The sequence below is a fragment of the Coregonus clupeaformis genome, chromosome 29 (assembly GCF_020615455.1).
Source record: "Coregonus clupeaformis isolate EN_2021a chromosome 29, ASM2061545v1, whole genome shotgun sequence".
NCBI classification, from domain to species: Eukaryota; Metazoa; Chordata; class Actinopteri; order Salmoniformes; family Salmonidae; genus Coregonus; species Coregonus clupeaformis.
Genome location: NC_059220.1, coordinates 48,735,389 through 48,762,348, shown reverse-complemented (window position 1 = coordinate 48,762,348; position 26,960 = coordinate 48,735,389). Strand labels below are relative to the sequence as shown.

The following is a 26,960-nucleotide window of genomic DNA, read 5'->3' as shown; positions in this document are numbered from 1 at the left end:
TTGAGTGTTGCACAATTGTCACGATCGTTGAGAGACGGGTCAGACCAAGGTGCAGCGTGATATGCGTACATGTTTATTAAGACAAATCGTCCTATGGGCTATACACACAACAAGCCTAACAGGAACACAAACAAGATCCCACAACTAAGGTAGGCAACATGGCTGCCTAAGTATGATCCCCAATCAGAGACAACAATAGACAGCTGCCTCTGATTGGGAACCACACCCGGCCAACATAGAAATACAAAACTAGATCAACACATAGAAATTCACACCATGACCAAACCAACTAAAGACAACCGGCCTCTCAAGACCAGGGCGTGACAGTACCCCAAGGTGCGTACTCCGGCCGCACCAACCGGACTCATTAGGGGTGGGCCTGGGTGGGCATTCAGCCTCGGAGGCGGCTCCAGCTTCGGGCGTGACGACCTCTCCCTCTCTGCCTCCCCGTTGCACCCCTGGTCTGGTCTGGACCTCGGCGCGATGCTTCCCGTCTGGACCCTGGTGTGGGAGGCCCCGAACCTGGAGAGGGGCTGACATCTGGGCCTGGATCGTCAATCCTCCCGCGATGCACCAAGCCCTGTAAGGACCCTGGTGTGGGAGGCCCCGACCCTGGAGAGGGGCTGACGTCTGGGCCTGAAGTGGAGCCGCTGACCGGAGCTGAACTGGACCACGGTGGAGCGGACTGCTCTGGCTCCGGAGTGGAGCCGCTGACCGGAGCTGGACTAGGCACTGGTGGAGCGGACTGCTCTGGCTCCGGAGTGGCACCGCTGACCGGAGCTGGACAGGGCACCGGTGGAGCGGACTACTCTGGCTCGGGAGTGGAGCCACTGACCGGAGCTGAACTGGACCCCGGTGGAGCGGACTGCCCTGGCTCCGGAGTGTAACCGCTGACCGGAGCTGGACTGGGCACCGGTGGAGCGGACTGCTCTGGCTCCGGAGTGGAGCCGCTGACCGGAGCTGGACTGGGAACACGCCCACTGGTTTGGTGTGGGGAGCAGGTACGGGCCGTACTGGACTGGATACGCGCACCACTGGTTTGGTGCGGGGAGCAGGTACGGGCCGTACCGGGCTGGTGACACGCACCACTGGTTTGGTGCGGGGAGCAGGTACGGGCCGTACTGGACTGGATACGCGCACCACTGGTTTGGTGCCGGGAGCAGGTACGGGGCGTACCGGGCTGGTGACATGCACCACTGGTTTGGTGTGGGGAGCAGGTACGGGCCATACTGGACTGGATACACGCACCACTAGTTTGGCACCATTGTCATTCAGTTGGATGAAACAACAACAGTGTCAGACAAATCTGTGCTCATCGTTTATGTGCAATACATTGACGGTGATGACTTTAAACAAGACATTCTTATGTCTACCTATCTAGCCACAACAACAACAGGCCAATATATTTTTATAGCTATGGACTCAAATCTCTCGTCCAACAATCTGCCCTACGAGAATATTGTTGCATGCTGCACTGATGGGGCTGCAGCGTTGATGGGCAAAAACAAGTGATTTAACAGACGATTGAAGGAAAAAGCCCTGGGGTGCACAATTTTCCACTGCATGCTACATCGCCAAGCATTGGCCAGTAAAAAACCTTTGAAAGACCTTAGTAACACCCTGGCAACTGTTGTTAAAGTTGTAAACTTCATTAAGGCTTGCCCTACTAACAAGAGACTGTTTGCCCAGCTGTGTGAGGATGAAGCACATCAAACACTGCTGTTACACACAGAGGTACGCTGATTGTCACGTGGACAAGTGTTTGTGCGTTTTATGGAACTGCAGGAAAAAATAAAGGAATTCTTGCAAGATCACAATCGACCACTCTCCGAACAGCTGACTGATGCGTTTTGGATCAAAACAGCATACCTAGCGGATACATTCACTCTCTACAATGAGACAAACAAGCGGATGCAGGGTCCTGAATCAAACGTCATGCAGCGCAACAACGCTCTCAACGCTTTTGTGCGGAAACTGGAGTAGAGTTGAAAACATGTCAAAAGGGGAGCTACAACAATTTCCACTGCTGATGAAACAGTCTGGTGGCACTGTGCCTGCATCTTTACGCACTGAGTTTACCCGGCACATGAACATGCTTCGGGAGGAAATTAAATCCCATTTTGCCAATGTTGACGAATACTTATCAAAGGAATCGTGGGTGATGGACCCTTACATTTGCAGTCTCGAGGACGTGGAATACCTCGGCTGTGAAGATGAGCTTGCTGACCTTCAAGCCGATTCTGTGTCAAGAAAATATTTCCACAAGAACGGATACAAAAAGTTTGGATTTTCAAAGGACATGCTGTTGCACCCAGACTGGCCAAACACGCAGCTACAAGGGTTATTCTACCATTCAGCGCTACGTACCTGTCTGAGACAGCCTTCAGCACACTTGAAACAATAAAAACAAAAGCCCGTAACAGGCTTTTATGCGTTCTTCCGCATAACCTCTAACCACTGTTCTACAGCCTAAATGGAACTGAAAACTTCCCAGCCTATTTTGATTACGGATCAATACAAAGCCTGTACATTACAGCTAGCCTACATTTATCCTTGATTTAGCCTACTATTGCCTATAGATTTGATACTCATGAATGCCTATATTTATTCTGGATTTGAGTAACAATACCCTGACTTCTAGGATCATTTGACTTCTTCCCACGCCATATGTTTCCAATTAGGCAAAATGTAGTCAAATAAGGTCAGAATGCTTTCCTATTAATTTGAATAGGCTAACCATTGTGATTATATTTACTGTCTTCCGCTTTTTATGAATAAACAGGCATCGAAAAAAATTGTTAAATCAAAAACACGAAGTGCCTATGGCACTCCAGGACCAAGGTTTAGATGCTCCGCGTTGAACCTGACCACATTTTTGAGAGGAGGCCTAGGCCTATTCCTTAAAACAATTAGGCTATCTCTATTGAGTATAATTAAACAATTTATATCTAGACAAGGAGGGTATGGATGTGTGGCGAAGATGCAATAAAGGTATTTCTCTCTCCGTCTCCTGACAATTTGTGTGAATTTATTGTGTCATTGTGTGAATTGTTTAGGCTACCCTTTCTTTGTTACTGTATATGTAACGGGGAATGAATTAACATTATCACCACCAGTAAATGTCACTGTTGATCCCCATTCTTTTCTAAACTACAATGTTAAATTACGGTAGGCTAATTTCTGTTAATGCAATTCAAAACTGCTACACTTGATCAACAAGTTTTGATTTATTTCATACCATTTACGAGTTTTGTCAGTTTCTTCATTGTTTTGTTAATTTCTTCATTGTCTTTCGTTTGCATGTGAGTATGTGTCTGTTTTCTCTGTCCTGTCAATGTTGAGTGATCACGCATGCCTCAGCACGCATAGAAGTATAGGCTACTTTGCCTGCTTGCAAGTGTGTGCTAAAAGTGGGGATGTTTCATGCTATTTCTGATTATCTTAACTCACCACCATCAATGAACAAATCTTTAACAGAAAAACACAGAAAGGTGCTATCTGTACTGAACAAAAATATAAACGCAACATATAAAGTTTTGGTCCCATATTTCATGAGCTGAAATAAAAGACCCCAGAAATATTCCAGAAGCACAAAAAGCTTATTTCTCTGACATTTTGTGCACAAATGTGTTTATATCCCTGTTAGTGAGCATTTCCCCTTTGCCAAGATAATCAACCCACCTGACTGTCATGTGAAATTTATAGATTAAGGCCTAATGCATTTATTTCAATTGACTGATTTCCTCATCTGAACTGTAACTCAGTACAATCTTAAATTGTTGCATGCTTTTTTATTTTTGTTCAGTATACAGTGGGGGGGAAAAGTATTTAGTCAGCCACCAATTGTGTTGGTTTAATACACATATAATTGAGGGATGTAGCTCAGTTGGTAGAGCATGGCGTTTGCAACGCCAGGGTTGTGGGTTCGATTCCCACGGGGGGCCAGTATGAAAAATAATTTTTTTTGTATGCACTCACTAACTGTAAGTTGCTCTGGATAAGAGCGTCTGCTAAATGACTAAAATGTAATGTACAGTGGGGGAAAAAAGTATTTAGTCAGCCACCAATTGTGCAAGTCCTCCCACTTAAAAAGATGAGAGAGGCCTGTAATGTTCATCATAGGTACACGTCAACTATGACAGACAAATTGAGAAAAAAAAATCCAGAAAATCACATTGTAGGATTTTTAATGAATTTATTTGCAAATTATGGTGGAAAATAGTAAAGTAAAAAGTATTTGGTCACCTACAAACAAGCAAGATTTCTGGCTCTCACAGACCTGTAACTTCTTCTTTAAGAGGCTCCTCTGTCCTCCACTCGTTACCTGTATTAATGGCACCTGTTTGAACTTGTTATCAGTATAAAAGACACCTGTCCACAACCTCAAACAGTCACACTCCAAACTCCACTATGGCCAAGACCAAAGAGCTGTCAAAGGACACCAGAAACAAAATTGTAGACCTGCACCAGGATGGGAAGACTGAATCTGCAATAGGTAAGCAGCTTGGTTTGAAGAAATCAACTGTGGGAGCAATTATTAGGAAATGGAAGACATACAAGACCACTGATAATCTCCCTCGATCTGGGGCTCCACGCAAGATCTCATCCCGTGGGGTCAAAATGATCACAAAAACGGTGAGCAAAAATCCCAGAACCACACGGGGGGACCTAGTGAATGACCTGCAGAGAGCTGGGACCAAAGTAACAAAGCCTACCATCAGTAACACACTAAGCCGCCAGGGACTCAAATCCTGCAGTGCCAGACGTGTCCCCCTGCTTAAGCCAGTACATGTCCAGGCCCGTCTGAAGTCTGCTAGAGTGCATTTGGATGATGCAGAAGAGGATTGGGAGAATGTCATATGGTCAGATGAAACCAAAATAGAACTTTTTGGTAAAAACTCAACTCGTCGTGTTTGGAGGACAAAGAATGCTGAGTTGCATCCAAAGAACACCATACCTACTGTGAAGCATGGGGGTGGAAACATCATGCTTTGGGGCTGTTTTTCTGCAAAGGGACCAGGACGACTGATCCGTGTAAAGGAAAGAATGAATGGGGCCAAGTATCGTGAGATTTTGAGTGAAAACCTCCTTCCATCAGCAAGGGCATTGAAGATGAAACGTGGCTGGGTCTTTCAGCATGACAATGATCCCAAACACACCGCCCGGGCAATGAAGGAGTGGCTTCGTAAGAAGCATTTCAAGGTCCTGGAGTGGCCTAGCCAGTCTCCAGATCTCAACCCCATAGAAAATCTTTGGAGGGAGTTGAAAGTCTGTGTTGCCCAGTGAAAGCCCCAAAACATCACTGCTCTAGAGGAGATCTGCATGGAGGAATGGGCCAAAATACCAGCAACAGTGTGTGAAAACCTTGTGAAGACTTACAGAAAACGTTTGACCTGTGTCATTGCCAACAAAGGGTGTATATAACAAAGTATTGAGAAACTTTTGTTATTGACCAAATACTTATTTTCCACCATAATTTGCAAATAAATTCATTAAAAATGTTTTCTCATTTTGTCTGTCATAGTTGACCTGTACCTATGATGAAAATTACAGGCCTCTCTCATCTTTTTAAGTGGGAGAACTTGCACAATTGGTGGCTGACTAAATACTTTTTTTCCCCACTGTAGCATGTGTCTCGGAACTTGGCATTCAACTTTGGTTTCTCCATACTTGCGATGTACACAATGTCTCCAACATCGAAGTTGTGTCCTTTGGCTCTGTTTGTTTTGTCAGCATATTGCTTTATTTTCTTTTGTCTTTTGTTTTTGTTTTTTCCTTTTCCTTCTCAATACATGGCAACTTTGTTCGAATGTCTCTTCCAAACATGAGAAAGGCTGGTGTTTCTCCTGAAGCAGGATGAGGTGTTAAGCGATAACCTAGGAGAATCTTTGGAAGCTCCTCTTTCCAGCTCTTCCCCTCACTTTTGACTGTTCTGAAGGCTTTCTTCAGATATCAATGGAATCGCTTGATCTTCCCCATTGCTCTTAGGATAATACGGCGATGCTCTAATGTGTTTGATTCCACACACTGTCAACATTTTTCTAAAGTCTGTCCAACGAATTGTCTGCCAGTATATCTAACCACCTCTAGGGGGTATCCAAAGTGTGCGAAGATGTTCAACATCTGCAGACAGTGTACTTGAAGATATGCCAGATTTGACAACAGCTTCTGGGTAAGAGGAGTAAAAGTCAATTACGGTAGGTATGTATTAATTATGGATCGGCCCCACTACTGTTAGTCAATACCTAGTTAACTCCAGGGTCTTGTGACAGTTCAAGTGGTTGGCCTTCATTCAGTGACTGGTTTATCACACATGCTGTACAATTTCTGATCAGTCTTTCAACATCTAAGTCCATGTTAGGCCAATAGAATTTGCTTCTTAGGTACTGTTTTGTACGAACCACTCCTTGATGAGTTTCGTGTGCGATTTTCAAGGCTTGCTTGATCTCTGTGTTTGTGTCCTCTTAGAATAAGGCCATCATCATGTGTTTAACTCCATTGAGCATCTGTTGTATGGCTGTAAATCCTTTTGAATTGGATCTGCCCATTTTTCTGTTTCCACAGTTTGAATCAACTTTGTCAAGGTTTTATCCTGTTTTGTTGCTTCTTTCAGATCCTCGATTGTCATTGCAGGTATGTCGTGTGTGCTAACTGAAAGCACTCTCTGCACATAATCGTCAACGTATCCATTTTCTTCAGTTACAGGTAAGGAAAGTTGAGATACGATTGTTTTTCCCGCGATTTCCCAACTCTTTGAATTCTCTGTGACCACAACATCGACTTCTCAGGCTTGAACAGTGGTTTGTGATCAGTTTGTAGTACAAACTTGCCTCCATTTAGAACAGTTTTGAAGTGTTCTACTGCCCACACGCATCCAAGAGCTTCTCGCTCGATCTGAGAGTATCTTCTCTCTCGAGGGGTCAGTGAACGACTTGCATAAGTGATTGGCTAGTTCTGTCAATTTTTCGGTTGCTGTAGCAATATAGCTCCAAGTCCTACTGGGCTTGCGTCACTAATCACTACTGTTGGTACATCTAGTTTGAAGTATGCTAGACATGGTTCAATAGTCAGGGCTTTTTTCATTTCTCTAAATGATTTCTCTGTTTTGGATGTCCATTCCCACTCTTGTCCTTTTCTGATCAGTTTCCGTAGTGATTCTGAGAGGTTTGCGTAGTTTGGTATGCATTTAATGAGAAATCCACGTCCCCAGGAATGATCGTAGTTCTCCTGCATTCTCTGGTCTTGTTGCTTTTCCAACGGCCTCAACTTTCTTTGGGTCTTGTTTTATCCCTTCTGCCGTGACTACGTGTCCAAGGATTTCAATCTGCTTTAGTCCAAAGATGCATTTTTCCATGTTAAGTGTCAGTCCTCTGTCTTGGAATCTTTGGAAGACTTTCCTCAGTCTCTGTTCCAGTTCACTTTCGCTTTTAGCAAACTACACCTTGTAATCCACATAGCATAAAGTCCATGGCTTTCTGGTAGGCCTCAGGTGCGCTTGATAATTTGAAAGGAACTTTCTTGAATCTGTAGCATCCTCTGTGTGTGATGAATGTTATCAGGTTTGTTGATTCTGAGGCTAGTTCAACTTCCCAAAATCCTTTTCTCGCTTCCAGTTTTGCAAACACTTTCGCTCCTTACATTACTTGCAGTATACTGTCTACTGTGGGAACTGGGTGTCGTTCTCGTATGACACCTTTGTTTGGTTCTCGTAAGTCATCACAAACTGTGACTTCTTTTTTGTCTTTCTTTGGAATGAGGAGAATATTGGAAATCCATTCTGATCCTTCATTCACTTCTTCAATGATATCATCATCTAACATCTAGTCCAGTTCTTGATTGACAGCACCAGAATTGGACACGGAATGTGTCTCAGGCCTTGAGCTACAGGGGCTATTTGCTCATTCATCGTAACTTTGTGACTGTATCCATGAATATGTCCAAGTCCTTGGAAAAGGGACTCATATTCCTGTGATTGCTCTACTGAATTGACATTATCTCTTGTGCTCAGTATTTTCAAGTCAAAACATGTTTTCCTTCCCATCAATGCTTCTACGTTTCCTCTGATCACGAAGATCTGGTCTTTTGTTGCACTCTTATTCCATACTAGCTCTTATTCTAAGTAACCTACACACTGTAGTGGAGTAGACTGAGCATAAGCACATAACTTTTTCTTAGTCTCTTTAAGTCCCATTCCTGTGTGTGCAAACGTTCTCTTGAACAGGGCTTCTCTAATGAAATTCCTTCCGCTGCCTGTATCAATAATAATTTTCAGCTTTTGTCCATTGACTTTCACTCGTCTGAGTCAGATTCAGGTTCATTCACAGCTCTAACTGGTTTGTCAGTTTTAGCTTTATTTTTGTCACCTTGCTTTTGTTCTTTCAAATTGTCTTTCTTTTTTCCACAGACCATTGCATAATGTCCTGTTTTCTTACAGTACAAGCATGTAGCTGCTTTGTGTGTTGTCAGTCCACATTTGAAACACTTGGTGTAACTATTGCATTCCTCTGTATCAGTGTTTTTGTTTCCATGGCATGCTCTGCCTCTCTGTTTATTAGCATTTGCAGGTCCTCCAGTAAAATGAACATGACTGTCTTCAGCTTTGCCAGAATTATCAGAAAGCACTTTTGATTATGCCTATGTTGCTTCAAATGTTCTAGCAATGGTGAGTGCTCTTTGTAGTGTTAACCATTCTTCCTGCAGAAATGTACAGTACCAGTCAAACGTTTGGACACACCTACTAATTTAAGGGTTTTTCTTTATGTTTACTATTTTCTACATTGTAGAATAATAGTGAAGACATCAAAACTATGAAATAACACATATGGAATAATTTTCATTCTCCCGTTCCAGTCACGTTTTCATCACTATAACAGGTAGGTAATCTCGCGATAGTCCATTCACTATACTACAGGTGTGAATGACCAGTGTTGTATTGAGGTGCCTGCCAACCTAAGGTGCTTCCCACGGGGCAGGTTTATTAAAGTGTCATCGGCGCTAACTAGTGACGGGGCCAATTCTTGTATTATATTTCAAGTAGGATAGCAGCCTACACAATAAATAACTAATATTAATAGCTATCTTGATGTCACTGTGATAGTCTTTTTTTTACTTAGCCTAGATAATTGTTTCTACAGGATGTCGACTTTGGTGTCTAGTTCAGACCATATGGCATTTTTCAAGCATGAGCATAAGAGCATTAAAAGAGGAGAAGAACACTATAAGTCTGGCCATGTGGAGAAGTGCAGCTATAGTGAGGGGCAATTTACCGGTTTGGTCAGGGCCAGCATTCGGGATAAAGTTTATCCTGTGTCGGTGAGTGTAGCTATTAAGTTAAGTTTGAGCATCTTAGCAATACAATGTGTCTTATTCAGCTGTCAACATTCTACAAGGAAAGAGCCACTTAATCAATTATATAATCACTAACCAGATTATCCCGGATACCAGACTTAGATGAGTGATAACTCAGTTCTAGAATGTTGTCATTGATGAGAATGAATCTAAAAATCAATTGACATTCAGAATTATTGACTTTGACTTTGTAGTTGCATGACCAGAGACAAATCTTCAAAGGCAAAATATTTCTTTATTTCGGAGTGGTACATGCATTCACACAATCTTGATTTATAGAATACTTCCCTCTGCATCTCCTGCATCCTGGCCAGCCTTCTCCAGATCTTCGTGGGCTTCACCTTCGACCTGTGGGTCAGAGTTGGTGACACGCTGAAGAGCCATGGTAACGCTCTGCTCAGTGGCCCAGGTACGCCTGTGCGTGCTGTGGCTGACCTACGCCCCGCCGTTCACTGTCAACAGCAGCACGTTCGACGAGGCCACCATCCATCTGGAGTGCAACAAGGCAATCTTTGGCGCCATGTTGGGTTACATTGCCCTGCTGGTGGAGGTCTGCTTCCTGTTTGCGTTCAAAGGGAAGTGATTGCCAGATTTGTATAACAACGGCAATTTCATTTCCATCAGCATGCTGATTTTCCTGGTGGGTTGGATCGTCTTTATATCCGTCTACATCAACATGTCGGAGAAGTACCAGCGGGCCATCGCGATGGCGGCCATCTTGGTGTCCAATTACAGCATCCTCTGCTGTCAATTTGCCCCCAAATGCTACATCATGAAAGAGATCAATGACAACAATGCCATCACAAACATCATCTGAAAACACTACGAACAGAAGGGCATTTCTATTGTGAGTACGTAGATAATCGGTCACCAGGGATAGTGATTGGAAGCATGGAACTTTGCATAAAACAATATGCATTATGGAAAACAACAGAGTTGTCTTAACATGAAACCAAGCATTACAGAGGTACTATTTTGGCCAGAATACATATATTATGTCCCCCAAGCTTTGCAATACAGTATATACTCTGATATACTGATATTACAATTTATTTCCAATTTATTTAACAAAATTCCAGTGGCTTCTGTTGCTTATTTTTGTGCACAAGAGTTTGTTTTATAGCTGATTTTCACTAATGATATACATGTAAGCTACATAATGTTAATAGTAATAGCTAAGCATTTTAATATTTTTTTAATCAAATACATTATAGCATTTAGAAATTGTCTTATTTAACATTGGATGTTTTTTGTAACATCAAAGTAATTCCGTTTTACTCTTATGAACCTGTATACTGAAAGACCAACAAACTAATAATCTAAACTAAACAAATATTAATTCTATAGGCCTACATCAAATGTAGTTGTGTATTAGCTCTGTTTTATAATTATTATTTTTTTTTATTAAAATGTATGCATATCAAATTAAGAATAAAACTGATCACACCATTAAGCTTGCATGTGCTTGTATGTGACGCTAGAGGTCGCACTTTGCATGAACAAAGAAAACAAAATTACATCCCTTTCTTCCTCTATAACTACATCACACCCTTTGCCTTCCATAGCCACTGTTCGGGTCGTACAAACCGACCACAAACTTGTGTAATGCTTTCTTCCCACTTCTCATTTTGGATTGGATGACCTTCTCCCACGTGTTTTGCCCGGTGATGGTTAAATATGCCCCCAGAGAGCAAATGTTTGTATTCAAGGTTTAGTATTCAGAATTGCTTCTTGAGACGTAGCCTACCTTAAAGAACCACCTGCCACAGGATGACATTGTTAATCCGAGGACTCATCTGTTGCATGTTGTTGCTTGCTATGGAGGTCCAAGGAACATACCGACTTCATGGAGGATACCATCCTCGGCAGCATCACGCAGACACCCGTATCCTGCCACCGCAAACGTTTCAGCGGAGCATTCAACAGCAACAACCATTTCAGAGTGCTCCACAAGGACAGCAACAAATTGGGAATGTTCAGCAACCAGCTCAGTTGTCTCAGAATCAGAATCAAAGAACTATTGATTTGGGAGGTTGGTTCATTTTCGTGCCATGTAGACCCATAATATTCTGTAGAGAGCCTTTTATGCACGGGGTATGCTTGCTGGTCATTGTGCAAAGACATCGGTAGCTGATATTTTCTAATAGATTGCGCAGTTATTCACCTTTGTTAAGTTTTATTGCTGTTTATGACTTTACATTTAAGATTATAGTATCTTTAAATTTGAGATAATTTGGCATTGTTGTCCATGTATGACAAAAGTTCTGAAATGTAAGCGGGTATTGGCCAGTCCTTGGGTATTACAGAATAAAGGCAGATATACATTTGTTACTGTAAATATACTTTATCTTGCCATACAATTGCATACATTTTGAAATTCATTAGCTGGAAAATGTTAACAAAATAGCACACCAAAGGAAGGACTGGCGTCAATGTGTACTCAAACCTTTGGGCTAGGGCTATAGTAAATGCTATAGTAAATGCTATAGTAAATGTTCTGGCTATTATATCCATACAATAATGGATTTATGAAGCGCTTTTCCAGGCGTTCAGAACACTTGACATTGTGCGAATTGAGAAACAACCTACTGTATGTTTGTAGCTTAGTAGCTGCAATAAGCATGAAGAAATACTGATGCATAATTGACTTAATTGCTAGCATACAGCCTCTCACTGATGCTTAAGGCTAATAACAGCAGGCTAATGTACTTCACATCATCACCTAGCCATAGGCATCTCATTGCGCTTGAGGCAAACAAAATAACCGTTGCTCTACTGCTTCTCCATCTTCCTCCCTCATGGTGGCCCAAAGTACATGGCAATAATTACAGGTTTAATGGCTATCACTACTATCACCAGCCACCCAGGAAATGGCCACCAGTCATGTACCTCCGGCCCACAGCACCACCCCCTCCACCTGAACAGCCGGTCAGTACCCCAAGCGGCACCCCCACTCCCATCATCAGTGCTGGCACAGGTAGAATACTTTAGCTAAAAAACAAAAACCTCCTTTTGATTGAACCCCTCAAGGACTGATTGGTTGCTGGGTAGAAATCTGAATCGGAACCCCCCCCCTTATGTTGGTGTTTTTATGTGTTTTATTTTTCTTCCTTTTTACAATCTATTTGTCCTATGATTGAGCAGGTGCTATCATATAAGTCACTATTGGGTAGTTTTCATTTTTTCCTCCTCTGCATGTGAATCTTGAGAGAAGTAAACATGAGCCTTCTATTTGGTTTACCATGTTACATTGAAATTGGTTTGGTTGAATTGAACCTTATCTTTCCCTGTTTCCAAGTGTCCATGTTTACTTGCCTCGGAAAAGTTCAGAAACTTCTCTCACTAAGCTTTGCTTCCCCTTATATCTATTCATAGCTTTAGAAGTTTGTATTCATCCACTTTTTCTTTAGACTTTTTAAAACGTTTATTTTTACTGCTGTTTTTAGTATCATTGCTGTGTGTACTGAAGCATACACGGTTGCCCGCTTAAAAACTAACGCTCCCATCCAATCTATTTCAAATAGTAGCACCTAGTAAATTCACCAGTAAAACATGTCAAGCTGACTTGCTAAAACCCTCAGCAACCCAGACCTGAATGTGAAGCCAGAATGTGTTTGATACAGAAGTTCTCTGTCAAAGTGTGTAGAGCAAACCATTCCACCTTCGGTGGTAAAAACCAATGCCCCATCTTTTCCCTCACAGTAACCCACTGCAAAAGCCGGCCCCTAGATCTGGTGTTCATTATCGACAGTTCCCGTAGCGTGCGCCCCGCAGAATTCGAGAAGGTCAAAATATTCCTGGCTGACATGGTCAACACGCTCGAGGTTGGCTCGGACGCCACGCGTGTGGCCGTCGTGAACTACGCTAGCACAGTGAAGATCGAGTTCCTGCTCAAGACGCACTTCGACAAGCCGGGCCTGAAGGCAGCGCTGGCCCACATCGAATCTCTAGCGGCTGGCACCATGACTGGCCTGGCTATCAAGACGGCCATGGAGGAGACCTTCACCGAGGAGTCAGGCTCCCGGCTAGCCAACAAGAACATCGCCAAGGTGGCCATCATCGTGACCGACGGACGGCCCCAGGACACGGTGGAGGAGGTGGCCGCGGCAGCGAGGGCGGCGGGCATCGAGATCTACGCAGTGGGGGTGGACAGGGCGGACATGAAGTCCCTACGCCTCATGGCCAGTCTGCCACTGGACGAACACGTGTTCTATGTGGAGACCTACGGCGTCATCGAGAAGCTCACGTCCAAGTTCAGGGAAACCCTGTGTGGTAAGAGAGTGAGGCAATTTGTATATTTTTAAACTGTGTTGAAGCAGGGAGTCATGCTGAGACCATGGTTTCTTTCGCAGATTAACCCTGCATGAAAACATCAATAAACAACAATTACACTATACATACGCTACCGGTCAAAAGTTTTAGAACACAAACTCATTGAAGGGTTTTTCTTAATTTTTTCTATTTTCTACATTGTAGATTAATAGTGGAGACCTCAAAACTATGAAATAACAGCTATGGAATCATGTAGTAACCAAAAAAGTGTTAAAAAAAATCTAAATATATTTGTGAGATTCTTCAAATAGCCACCCTTTGCCTTCATGACAGCTTTGCACACTCTTCGCATTCTCTCAACCAGCTTCACCTGGAATGCTTTTCCAACAGTCTTGAAGGAGTTCCCACATATGCTGAGCACTTGTTGGCTGCTTTTCCTTCACTCTGCGTTCCGTTTCATCCCAAACCATCCCAATTGGGTTGAGGTCGGGTGATTGTGGAGGCCAGGTCATCTGATACAGCGCTCCATCACTCTCGTTCTTGGTCAAATAGCCCTTACACAGCCTGGAGGTGTGTCATTGTCCTGTTGAAAAACAAATGATAGTCCCACTAAGCCCAAACCAGATGGGACAGTGTATTGCTGCAGAATGCTGTTGTAGCCATGCTGGTTAAATGTTCCTTGAATTCAAAATAAATCACAGACAGTGTCACAAGAAAAGCACCCCCACACCATAACACCTCCACCACCATGCTTTACGGTGGGAAATACACATGCGGAGATAATCTGTTCACCCACACTGCATCTCACAAAGACACGGCGGTTGGAACCAGACCAAAGGACACATTTCCACCGGTCTAATGTCCATTGCTCGTGTTTCTTGGCCCAAGCAAGTCTCTTCTTCTCCTTGGTGTCCTTTAGTAGTGGTTTCTTTGCAGCAATTCGACCATGAAGGCCTGATTCACACAGTCTCCTCTGAACAGTTGATGTTGAGATGTGTCTGTTACTTGAACTCTGTGAGGCATTTATTTGGGCTGCAATTTCTGAGGCTGGTAACTCTAATGAACTTATCCTCTGCAGCAGAGGTATCTCTGGGTCTTCCATTCCTGTGGCGGTCCTCATGAGAGACAATTTCGTCATAGCGCTTGATGGTTTTTGCGACTGCATTTGAAGAAATGTTCAAAGTTCTTGAAATGTTCCATATTGACTGACCTTCATGTTTTAAAGTAATGATGGACTGTCGTTTCTCTTTGCTTATTTGAACTGTTCTTGCCATAATATGGACTTGGTCTTTTACCAAATAGGGCTATCTTCTGTATACCCCCCCCCACACACACACACACACACACACACACCTTATCACAAGACAACTGATTGAGAAGGAAATAAATTACACAAATTAACTTTTAAGAAGGCACACCTGTTAATTGAAATGCATCCCAGGTGACTACCTCATGAAGCTGGTTGAGAGAATGCCAAGAGTGTGCAAAGCTGTCATCAAAGCAAAGGGTGGCTATTTGAAGAATCTCAAATATAAAATATATTTTGATTTGTTAAAAACACTTTTTTGGTTACTACATGATTCCATGTGTTATTTCATGGTGTTGATGTTTTCACTATTATTCTACAATGTAGAAAATAGTAAAAATAAAGAAAAACCCTTCAATGAGTAGGTGTTCTAAAACTTTTGACAGGTAGTGTATCTATATACACATAAATTACACAATACATGAAAAGCAAACAGAAAACACGAAAAGCAAAACCCAATCATATGAAACAAACACATTCTTCAGTAAAAAGGCTCTCTAACATCCGCCTGAATTGCCCTAGAGGCACCAACTCCACCTACTTTAAGGACTTTTGGAGATCAAAAGATTAAGTCATGTTATGTACAATTCCTTAAGGGCCACAGTCCAGCTGATTTGGGTTTCTTCCCGTCCTTGACACCTACTTGATCAACTAATGTTATTGATCACCCAGGAAGTACACATATCTGGTTTCTCAGATTGAAACTAGTTGTTGGTTAAAATTCAAGAATGGAAACCAGCAGATGCAGCCCTCGAGAACTGGTTTTGTGCACCTGTACCCAAAAAACATTGATTAATGTGTTAGGTATGCAAATCATAGAATAATAATTATGTCAACATTTAATGTGAAACAGCAATCTTCGATTAGATTCCGTATGATAACCCTCAATTGACCAATTAGAAAGTAATTGATCATTTACATTAATCCAAACCTAATTATTCCTGTTCACGTTGACGATGTTGTCAGACTAAGCCAATCAGCTGTGAGGATATTTGTTTACAGGTGTGGATGCCTGTGCCTTGGGACACGATTGTGACCACATATGTGTCAAGAACAACAACTCGTACACCTGCAAGTGTCGAGAAGGCTATACACTGAATGCGGACAAGAAAACATGTTCACGTAAGGACCACAAGCCTCTATCGGGAATGTAGGTATCACTTTGTTTTATAGGTACCTATATAAGGACTTCATAATACATTCATACCCATGAATAACCCATTCACAAGCAATAATTTCTTAAATGCTCATGCCAACAGCCACAGGTAGATTTTTCTGTTATGTCACCGGTATATTGCTTATATTGCAGATTTCAACTTGCGATTGTTGACATAAGTATATTATGAAATGCTTATGTACTGCTTATGAATGTGTTATGTATGAGCTATACATGCATTATGAAGTCCTTATGTAGGTACCCTTCAAATAAAGTGTTACCTGAATGTTTTTTTGTGTGTAGTGGAAGTTTCTACTGTATTAATTGTGTAATACAGAAAGGAGAGGGAAAAGAATACAAGCCTTGTATTTAGGGGCAAAGGTTAATATTAATGTGAAAGATTTTGTCTTATGTTTACACCTGGCAGCAGGTTCTTTGCAAAACCAAAATGGATCAGGTTTGAACGGTTGGTGCACCTTTATTCCAGAATTCATGGGCTAGAAAACCTAAACTCTGCTGTCATGGTATGCATGCCCAGTGCTTGAAGTAGATTGAAATAAGTGCCGGTGCTTAACTTGGGTGCTGGTACTGTTTTATATTTAGGTGCCGGAACTTTATATTTTTAAGCCAATATTCAACAAGAGTTGCAGGAACTAATGCAGGAGAACATTTGAGGTGCATGGAACTCAGTTTCTGTGTGTTCCTGCCGAAGTCAAGCACTGTGCATGCCACTATCCAATGCAGTTATGCCATCTTTGCTAGCTAACATTGCTGTCCCCCCCTTCACCTTACGGCTAATACATGGTGAGTTTGTTGTGGCGTGTGGGCATGGCTTATTTAGTATTCGCACCCATGGAGCTGTAGAGTAGCCCGGGCAGCAGGGCCGGAGCTCTCGACCTGATCTTGGTCATCGACGGCTCCAAGAGCGTCCGCCTTGACAACTTTGAGCTGGTGAAGCGTTTTGTGGTGCATCTGGTGGACTTGCTCCAAGTCAGCCCTGGCACTGTACAGGTTGGCCTGATCCAGTAATCCAGCAGAGTCCGGACCGAGTTCACCTTAAACCAGCACCGGACCACCAAAGCTTTGAAGGAGGCGGTGAGAGGTGGACAGAAGCATCTCGCAGGGAGTGGGCGCCAGGCCAAAGTCAGCCAATGTGCTCCGGGACAGTCAAAATACGACATCTCTGAGCACTCCAGGAACCTCAATGAGCAGGGTGAGACCCCTTTTTCTTATACAGTATAATGTAACACCATTTTATTTTTTACTTTTTACCCCTTTTTCTCCCCAATTTCGTGATATCCAATTGGTAGTTACAGTCTTGTCCCAATGCTGCAACTCCCGTATGGACTCGGGAGAGGCGAAGGTCGAGAGACATGCGTCTTCCAAAACACGACCCTGCCAAGCCGCACCGCTTCTTGACACACTGCCCGCTTAACCCGGAAGCCGGCCGCACCACTTCTTGACACACTGCCCGCTTAACCCGGAAGCCAGCCGAACCAATGTGTCGGAGGAAACACTGTACAACTGGCGACCGTGTCAGCGTGCATGCGCCTGGCCCGCCACAGGAGTCGCTAGAGCGCGATGGGACAAGGACATCCCGGCCGGCCAAACCCTCCCCTAACCCGGATGACGCTGGGTCAATTGTGCGTCTCCTCATGGGTCGGCTGGGGGTGTGTCGGCTGCGACACACCCCGGGATCGAACCCGGATCTGTAGTGACACCTCATTCACTGCAGTGCCTTGGACTGCTGTGCCACTCGGGAGGCCCTAACACCATTTTATTGAGTGTAACATTTCAGAAGATGTAAAATGGTGACTAAAAACTCTAAAATGACTCCAGATATCTTCCCCTCCAAATGTAAAGGCAGTATTTCCCCCCCGAGTGTATTATATGAATGCATGTTTCCTCATACCATAGCTCTGTAATCCTTAGACGTCCCATCCCATGTATCATCTACCCTACCTCAGTTTTGGGTTTGTCTAAGTGACCCTTGTCATGTCCTGTCTTCCTCTCTTTCCCCAGGTGTGGAGATATACAAACGGAGGAGAGAGAGCTCCAGGAGATAGCCTCTGAGCCCCACAGCCAGCATTACTTTCACTCGGCCAACTTTAGCACCATCGACTCCATAGCTCACACCTTAAAGAGCAAGTTGTGCCACAGTAAGGAAGAAGGAAATGGATGAGCATAGGGAGGTGCAGCATGAGCTAGCTGCTAGCGGAACAGGAGTTAGACACAGGAAAAGGACACAAAGGAGCTCGGCCGTCTGACTTGTTTTTGGCCTCATGCGTTTGTTGGACTGATGTCTGGGTCTCTCAAATTGCATGCCGTCACCTATGGTTTGCTTTTAATCTTCGGGAGACCTTGAAAAATCTAAGTATATGAACTACTACATGATGGGTTTGTGTTATGATGAACAAGTGCTTGAATGAATGGCTGTTGTTAACCTTTTGCAAAAACCAATTGATTTACCACTGACTTCCCCTCAATGATCGAAAAAGCTTCACCTGATCTTTGACTAACCACTTGACTGTATGCAATGTCTGTATTTGAAGTATTGACATTAAGTCAACTAGTTGTCACACTTTACATTAAGTTACATTTGGTAGCACTGTGCAATTTGTAACTACACAAGTAGTTTCCTTGTAACCAATAGGGACAAGGGTTTTAATAGATTCCTAGGTGTGGACGAAGTGTCACGTTATTACACTTTACGTTTCTATGTAGCCTATCAACTTGTCAGCTATAACTTGTTTAATGGTAACTAGAGTTACTTAATGTACATTTCTATATAAAAATGTACAATTTATTCATGATTGACTTCTGCCATTGATGTCTCTTTCAGAGGACGCAAAAGAGATGAGTGGGAATAAGCTGAGTGAAGACGCGTGCATGTGTGAGGCTCAGATTGCCTTCCAGATGAAGATGCAGTCCACCATACAGGAGCTGACCAGCAAACATATCCTTTTACCCCACCATTGTTTTTTAATGGGTGGTATTTATTCATTTAGCAATTTCACAAGATCTCAAAGCCACTACCACCAGCTGCAATGTTGTACATACAGTTTGCCTACCAGTGGGGTAGCACAGTTCTGTGTGGATTTAGTTTTTTTCCATGGGGCATGGAGAAAACTAGAGAAAAATTTGCAATTTTATAGCTAATCACATGCTATTTTACACATTTTGCCATGAGGCTGAGAGAAAATGTTGCTCTTTTTGAGCTCAAGGATTCTTGAAAGACGGGACAATCTCAATATTTGTCTTAATGTTAACACAATTTGAAATATATATTTTGATAGACCATCTAAATGCAACTAACTGGATTTATGTCAACTCCCTAAGGCATTTCATTTTTACAATTATTGTCCAACAAGTGTTTGAAGGCCTTGATTGTTTATTCTAACATTAGATTATTTAAAAAATGTAATACAAATCTACAAACTTATTTTTGTTTGGTCTTGTAGCACTATTAAATGCTCCAGGGCTAATGATCCAGGGCATTTTGGCATGTTTTTCTAGATTTAGAACTTAAAACAACATTTGTGTGCTACGCCAGTGACGCCTACATATATTGCTCTACTTTCAACTGTTACCCTTTTCTCTTTCCGATTCCCGAGACAGTAAAGAACTATGACACTTTAAGATTGCTCATATGCATATACTGTATATGTATTGAAGAAGACAAATGTTTCCTTGACTGTTATGTCCACTAGATGATTTATCGAGGATAGTGACCCAGGTTGGACGAAAGCGTTGATTCTAAAGAAGAGGACACAGCAAAGAGACCATTTAGAGCTCACCCAGTTAACCTCAATCTAAAATGGCTGTATAGTTTTCCTGTTTTAGCAACGTTCATTATTAACAACAGTCCATTTTGGAGTTATTGTATGTTCTGTATAACCTCCTTCAATCTATGTGTTTTACATATAAGACTTTTTGTTTACCATTGAATGACTTGGCCAGTAATGTTCCATTTGCTCACAACAGATATCCCCCATTTCATCCCATTTAAGCTAAGAACAAAGACCAAATAGATTTTTTTTGCACAATAATTTGCTCCCCATGGTAGCACCTTTCCAGTTAACAATATTCGATATGTATTTTATCTTCCACCTATAATGAAAGTGCAGAGGAAGCAATAGGCTACATCACTGACAAGTGATTTGTTTCCTTATTGTGGCATGTGCGAGATAAATGAAAGACATGACACAGGAAATGTAATTTATGTCAATGCGTAATTATTGAATATTTATATATAACTTGTATTTACATAAGAAGACTAGCTTGTAATATTCATGTGGCTTACGGTTTGTGTTGATGAGGAAAAAGGAATTGTGCATTTTTGTGTAGTGTGTGTGTATATATCAAAATACAGTGCCTTCGGAAAGTTTTCAGACCCCTTGACTTTTTCCACATTTTGTTACATTACAGCCTTATTCTAAAATGGATTAAATAAAACATTTTCCTCCGCAATCTACCCACAATACCCCATAATGACAAAGTGAAAACAGGTTTTTACAAATTTTAGCAAATGTATTAAAAGTAAAAAACAGAAATACCTTATTTACATAAGTATTCAGACACTTTGCTATGAGACTCGAAAGTGAGCTCAGGTGCATCCTGTTTCCATTGATCATCCTTGAGATGTTTCTACAACTTGATTGGAGTCCACTTGTGGTAAATTCAATTGATTGGATATGATTTGGAAAGGCACACACTTGTCTATATAAGGTCCCACAGTTGAAAATGCATGTCAGAGCAAAAACCAAGCCATGAGGTCGAAGAAATTGTCCAGAGAGCTCCAAGACAGGATTAAGTCGAGGCACAGATCTAGGGAAAAGTACCAAAAAATGTCTGCAGCATTGAAGGTCCCCAAGAACACAGTGGCCTCTATCATTCTTAAATGGAAGAAGTTTGGAACCATCAAGACTCTTCCTAGAGCTGGCCGCCTGGCCAAACTGAGCAATTGGGGGAGAAGGGCCTTGGTCAGGGAGGTGACCAAGAACCCAATGGTCACTCTGACAGAGCTCCAGAGTTCCTCTGTAGAGATGGGAGATCCTTCCAGAAGGACAGCCATCTCTGCAGCACACCACCAATCAGGCCTTTATGGTAGAGTAGCCAGACGGAAGCCACTCCTCAGCAAAGGGCACATGACAGCCCGCTTGGAGTTTGCCAAAAGGCACCTAAAGACTCTCAGACCATGAGAAACAAGATTCTCTGGTCTGATGAAAACGAGATTGAACTCTTTCTACAGAGTACAGAGAGATCCTTGATGAAACCCTGCTCCAGATTGCTCAGGACCTCCGACTGGGGCGAAGGTTCACCTTCCAACAGGACAACGACCCTAAGCACACAGCCAAGACAACGCCGGAGTAGCTACGGGACAACTCTCTGAATGTCCTTGAGTGGCTCATCCAGAGCCCGGACTTGAACCCAATCGAACATCTCTGGAAAGACCTGAAAATAGGTGTGCAGCAACGCTCCCCATCCAAGCTGACAGAGCTTAAGAGAATCTGCAGAGAAGAATGGGACAAACTCCCCAAATACAGGTGTGGCAAACTTGTAGTGTTATTCCCAAGAAGACTCCAGGCTGTAATCACTGCCAACGGTGCTTCAACAAAGTACTGAGTAAAGGGTCTGAATACTTATGTAAATGTGGTATTTCAGTTTTATATTTGTAATAAATTAGCAAGAATTTCTAAAAACCTGTTTTTGCTTTGTCATTATGGGGTATTGTGTGTAGATTTAATCCATTTTAGAATAAAGCTGTAACGTAACAACATTTTGAAAAAGTCAAGGGGTCTGAATACTTTCCGAATGCACTGTATATAGGGTGCTATTTTTGATATTTGTACAAATTTATACATTAAATACATATTTTGAACAAATGTAATATTGACATGAATGTTTCTGTCTGTATTTGTGTTTCGCACAGTATACATTTGAAAAGGTCTTAAAGACTTCAGCGTTACATGGATATAAATAAGTCAAGCACAATATAAGAAATATACCTTTGCTGGCTGTCTCCAAGTCCATCAGCTACCAAATAATTTGTATTCAGAATAATTTGCCTTAAAATAGGAGAGACTGAAAAATGATTGTGAACTTCAACTGGAATGATAACAGACTATAGCTGGAAGATAAATAAATAACATAATGTTGCCAATGTAGACAGGCATGCCACATTTCCCAGACTGAGCCATAGATATTCTAATAGATGGCTCTGGCATTTCCCATTTCAGAAGTGTTTACATAAATTAATGAGATATTCTCTCTTTTGAGATAATAATCTTGGAATAAACAGACAAATACAGTGGGGAAAAAAAGTATTTAGTCAGCCACCAATTGTGCAAGCTCTCCCACTTAAAAAGATGAGAGAGGCCTGTAATTTTCATCATAGGTACACGTCAACTATGACAGACAAAATGAGGAAAAAAAATCCATAAAATCACATTGTAGGATTTTTAATGAATTTATTTGCAAATTATGGTGGAAAATAAGTATTTGGTCAATAACAAAAGTTTCTCAATACTTTGTTATAAACCCTTTGTTGGCAATGACACAGGTCAAACGTTTTCTGTAAGCCTTCACAAGGTTTTCACACACTGTTGCTGGTATTTTGGCCCATTCCTCCATGCAGATCTCCTCTAGAGCAGTGATGTTTTGGGGCTGTCGCCGGGCAACACGGACTTTCAACTCCCTCCAAAGATTTTCTATGGGGTTGAGATCTGGAGACTGGCTAGGCCACTCCAGGACCTTGAAATGCTTCTTACGAAGCCACTCCTTCGTTGCCCGGCGGTGTGTTTGGGATCATTGTCATGCTGAAAGACCCAGCCACGTTTCATCTTCAATGCCCTTGCTGATGGAAGGAGGTTTTCACTCAAAATCTCACGATATATGGCCCCATTCATTCTTTCCTTTACACGGATCAGTCGTCCTGGTCCCTTTGCAGAAAAACAGCCCCAAAGCATGATGTTTCCACCCCCATGCTTCACAGTAGGTATGGTGTTCTTTGGATGCAACTCAGCATTCTTTGTCCTCCAAACACGACGAGTTGAGTTTTCACCAAAACGTTCTATTTTGGTTTCATCTGACCATATGACATTCTCCCAATCCTCTTCTGGATAATCCAAATGCTCTCTAGCAAACTTCAGACGGGCCTGGACATGTACTGGCTTAAGCAGGGGGACACGTCTGGCACTGCAGGATTTGAGTCCCTGGCGGCGTAGTGTGTTACTGATGGTAGGCTTTGTTACTTTGGTCCCAGCTCTCTGCAGGTCATTCACTAGGTCCCCCCGTGTGGTTCTGGGATTTTTGCTCACCGTTCTTGTGATCATTTTGACCCCACGGGGTGAGATCTTGCGTGGAGCCCCAGATCGAGGGGAGATTATCAGTGGTCTTGTATGTCTTCCATTTCCTAATAATTGCTCCCACAGTTGATTTCTTCAAACCAAGCTGCTTACCTATTGCAGATTCAGTCTTCCCAGCCTGGTGCAGGTCTACAATTTTGTTTCTGGTGTCCTTTGACAGCTCTTTGGTCTTGGCCATAGTGGAGTTTGGAGTGTGACTGTTTGAGGTTGTGGACAGGTGTCTTTTATACTGATAACAAGTTCAAACAGGTGCCATTAATACAGGTAACGAGTGGAGGACAGAGGAGCGTCTTAAAGAAGAAGTTACAGGTCTGTGAGAGCCAGAAATCTTGCTTGTTTGTAGGCGACCAAATACTTATTTTCCACCATAATTTGCAAATTTATTCATAAAAAATCCTACAATGTGATTTTCTGGATTTTTTTTTCTCAATTTGTCTGTCATAGTTGACGTGTACCTATGATGAAAATGACAGGCCTCTCTCATCTTTTTAAGTGGGAGAACTTGCACAATTGGTGGCTGACTATAAAAAAAATTCCCCAATGTATATATTTACTCACTCTGCCCAAGTTTCTAAAGAGAAGCAGAAGGGAGTGCAACCAACAAGGATTACAACACAATACATAAATCATTATGGACTACAATTACCACAATGTTGAGAGCTGTAGCCTCGTTGAAGCGCTTTCCAGTGTGTGGTTACCAGGGATACCTATGAAAGCGACGTGGAAGTGATGCAATAAAGCTAGCTTGTGAATTGAGTTTATGGAGGAAAGCATACTTTTCAGATGAAAAAAATACTTCCAGAAGGACAACCATCTCTGCAGCACGCCACCAATAAGGTCTTTATGGTACAGTGGCCAGATTGAAGCCACTCCTCAGTAAAAGGCACATGACAGCCTGCTTGAAGTTGCCAAAGGGCACGTAAAGGACTATCAGACCATGAGAAACAAGATTCTCTGGTCTGATGAAACCGAGATTGAACTCTTTGGCCTGAATGCCAAGGGTCACATCTGGAGGAAACCTGGCACCATCCCTACGGTGCCAGGTTGAGGAAAAAGTCAAGCGGACTGAATAATTTCAAAATGCACTGTATATTGGCAAACCGTGCCAATATATCCTCCAAACACCGCGAGGGCATTATTACTTTTATACAACGGGTTACCAACATATTCAAATAATGATTTACATATTTTAATTGAAAACATTATTTTGATGAATTTATTCATATTACAGTACCAGTCAAAAGTTTGGACACACCAAATCATTCAAGGGTTTTTCTATATTTTGACAACTGATGCTTAAAGATAGTGAGGGAGATAAGTGTCTCCATCTTCAGAGATTTTTGCAGTTCGTTCCAGTAATTGGCAGCAGAGAACTGGAAGGAATGGCGACCAAAGGAGGTGTTGGCGTTGGGGATGACCAGTGAAATATACCTGCTGGAACCCATACTACGGGTGGGTGTTGCTGTGGTGACCAATGATCTAAGATAAGGCGGGGATTTGCATAGAAGTGATTTATAGATGACCTGGAGCCAGTGGGTTTGGCGATTAATATGTAGTGAGGGCCAGCCAATGAGAGCGTACATGTCACAATGGTGGGTAGTATATGGGGCTTTGGTGACAAAACGAATGGCACTGTGATAGGCTACATCCAATTTGCTGAGTAGAGTGTTGGAAGCTATTTTGTAAATGACATCGCCGAAGTCCAGGATCGGTAGGATACTCCGTTTTACGAGGGCATGTTTGGCAGCATGAGTGAAGGAGGCTTTGTTGTGAAATAGGAAGCCGATTCTAGATTTAACTTTGGATTGGAGATGCTTAATGTGAGTCTGGAAGGAGAGTTTACGGTCTAACGAGACACCTAGTTATTTGTATTTGTCCACATATTCTAAGTCAGATCCGCCGAGAGTAGTAATTCTAGTCGGGCAGGCGGATGCAAGCAGCGTTCGATTGAAGAGCATGCATTTAGTTTTACTAGCGTTTAAGAGCAGTTGGAGGCCACGGAAGGAGTGTTGTATGACATTGAAGCTCATTTGGAGGTTTGTTAACACAGTGTCCAATGAAGGGCCAGATGGCCAGATGTATACAAAATGGTGTCGTCTGCATAGAGGTGGATCTGAGAGTCACCAGCAGCAAGGCGACATCATTGATATACACAGAGAATAGAGTCAGCCTGAGAATTGAACCCTGTGGCACCCCCATAGAGACTGCCAGAGGTCCAAACAACAGGCCCTCCGATTTGACACATTGACCTCTATCTGAGAAGTAGTTGGTGAACCAGGCGAGGCAGTCATTTGAGAAACCAAGGCTATTTAGTCTGCCAATAAGAATGCGGTGATTGACAGAGTCAAAAGCCTTGGCCAGGTCAATGAAGACGGCTGCTCAGTAATGTATTTTATCGATCACAGTTATTATATTGTTTAGGACCTTGAGCGTGGCTGAGGTGCCAGCTCGGAAACCGGATTGCATAGCGGAGAAGGTATGGTGGGATTCGAAATGGTCGGTGATCTGTTTGTTAACTTGGCTTTCAAATACTTTCGAAAGGCAGGGCAGGATGGATATAGGTCTGTAACAGTTTGGATCTAGAGTGTCACCCCCTTTGAAGAGGGGGATGACCACGGCAGCTTTCCAATCTCTGTGGATCTCAGACGGTACGAAAGAGAAGTTGAACAGGCTGGTAATAGGGGTTGTGACAATTTCGGTGGCTAATTTTAGAAAGAAAGGGTCCAGATTGTCTAGCCCAGCTGATTTGTAGGGGTCCAGATTTTGCAGCTGTTTCAGAACATCAGCTATCTGAATTAGGGTGAAGGACAAGCGGGGGAGGGGGGCATGGGCAAGTTGCAGTGGAGGGTGCAGAGCTGGTGGCCGGGGTAGGGGTAGCCAGGTGGAAAGCATGGACAGCCATAGCAAAATGCTTGTTGAAATATTTGATTATCGGAGATTTATCGGTAGTGACAGTGTTTCCTAGCCTCAGTGCAGTGGGCAGCTGGGAGGAGGTGCTCTTATTCTCCCTGGACTTTACATTGTCCCAAAACGTTTTGGAGTTAGTGCTACAGGATACACATTTCTGTTTGAAAAAGTTAGCCTTTGCTTTCCTAACTGATTGTGTATATTGGTTCCTGACTTCCCTGAAAAGTTGCATATCGTGGGGGCTGTTCGATGCTAATGCAGTACGCCACAGGATGTTTTTGTGCTGGTCAAGCGCAGTCAAGTCTGGGGTGAACCAGGGGCTATATCTGTTCATAGTTCAGATTTTTTTGAATGGGGCATGCTTATTTAAGATGGAGAGGAAAGCACTTTTAAAAAAGAACCAGGCATCCTCTACTGACGGAATGAGGTCAATATCCATCCAGGATACCCGGGCCAGGTCAATTAGAAAGGCCTGCTCGCTGAAGTGTTTTAGGGAGTGTTTGACAGTGATGAGGGGTGGTCGTTTGACCGTGGACCCATTACGGACGCAGGCAATGAGGCAGTGATCGCTGAGATCCTGGTTGAAAACAGCGGAGGTGTATTT

At 42.8% G+C, this 26,960-nt stretch overlaps 1 protein-coding gene across 3 annotated transcripts; it reads left to right on the top strand.

The window, feature by feature from the left end:
- The first annotated feature begins 10,956 nt into the window (after positions 1-10,956).
- Positions 10,957-20,486, top strand: LOC121545168 (matrilin-3-like). Of its 3 annotated transcripts, none has more exons than XM_041855613.1 (7): positions 10,957-11,380; positions 12,161-12,325; positions 13,051-13,620; positions 15,929-16,048; positions 16,510-16,548; positions 18,925-19,038; positions 19,790-20,486. In XM_041855613.1, the coding sequence occupies exons 1-7, from the start codon at positions 11,119-11,121 to the stop codon at positions 19,834-19,836; spliced, it is 1,317 nt and encodes a 438-aa protein (XP_041711547.1). In that variant the 5' UTR covers positions 10,957-11,118; the 3' UTR covers positions 19,837-20,486. The 3 variants fall into 3 exon arrangements, with proteins under 3 accessions (XP_041711547.1, XP_041711546.1, XP_041711548.1); XM_041855612.1 differs by lacking the exon at positions 16,510-16,548 and adding an exon at positions 18,105-18,241 and having other exon boundaries at positions 15,929-16,076; XM_041855614.1 differs by lacking the exon at positions 16,510-16,548.
- Positions 20,487-26,960: the final 6,474 nt, after the last annotated feature.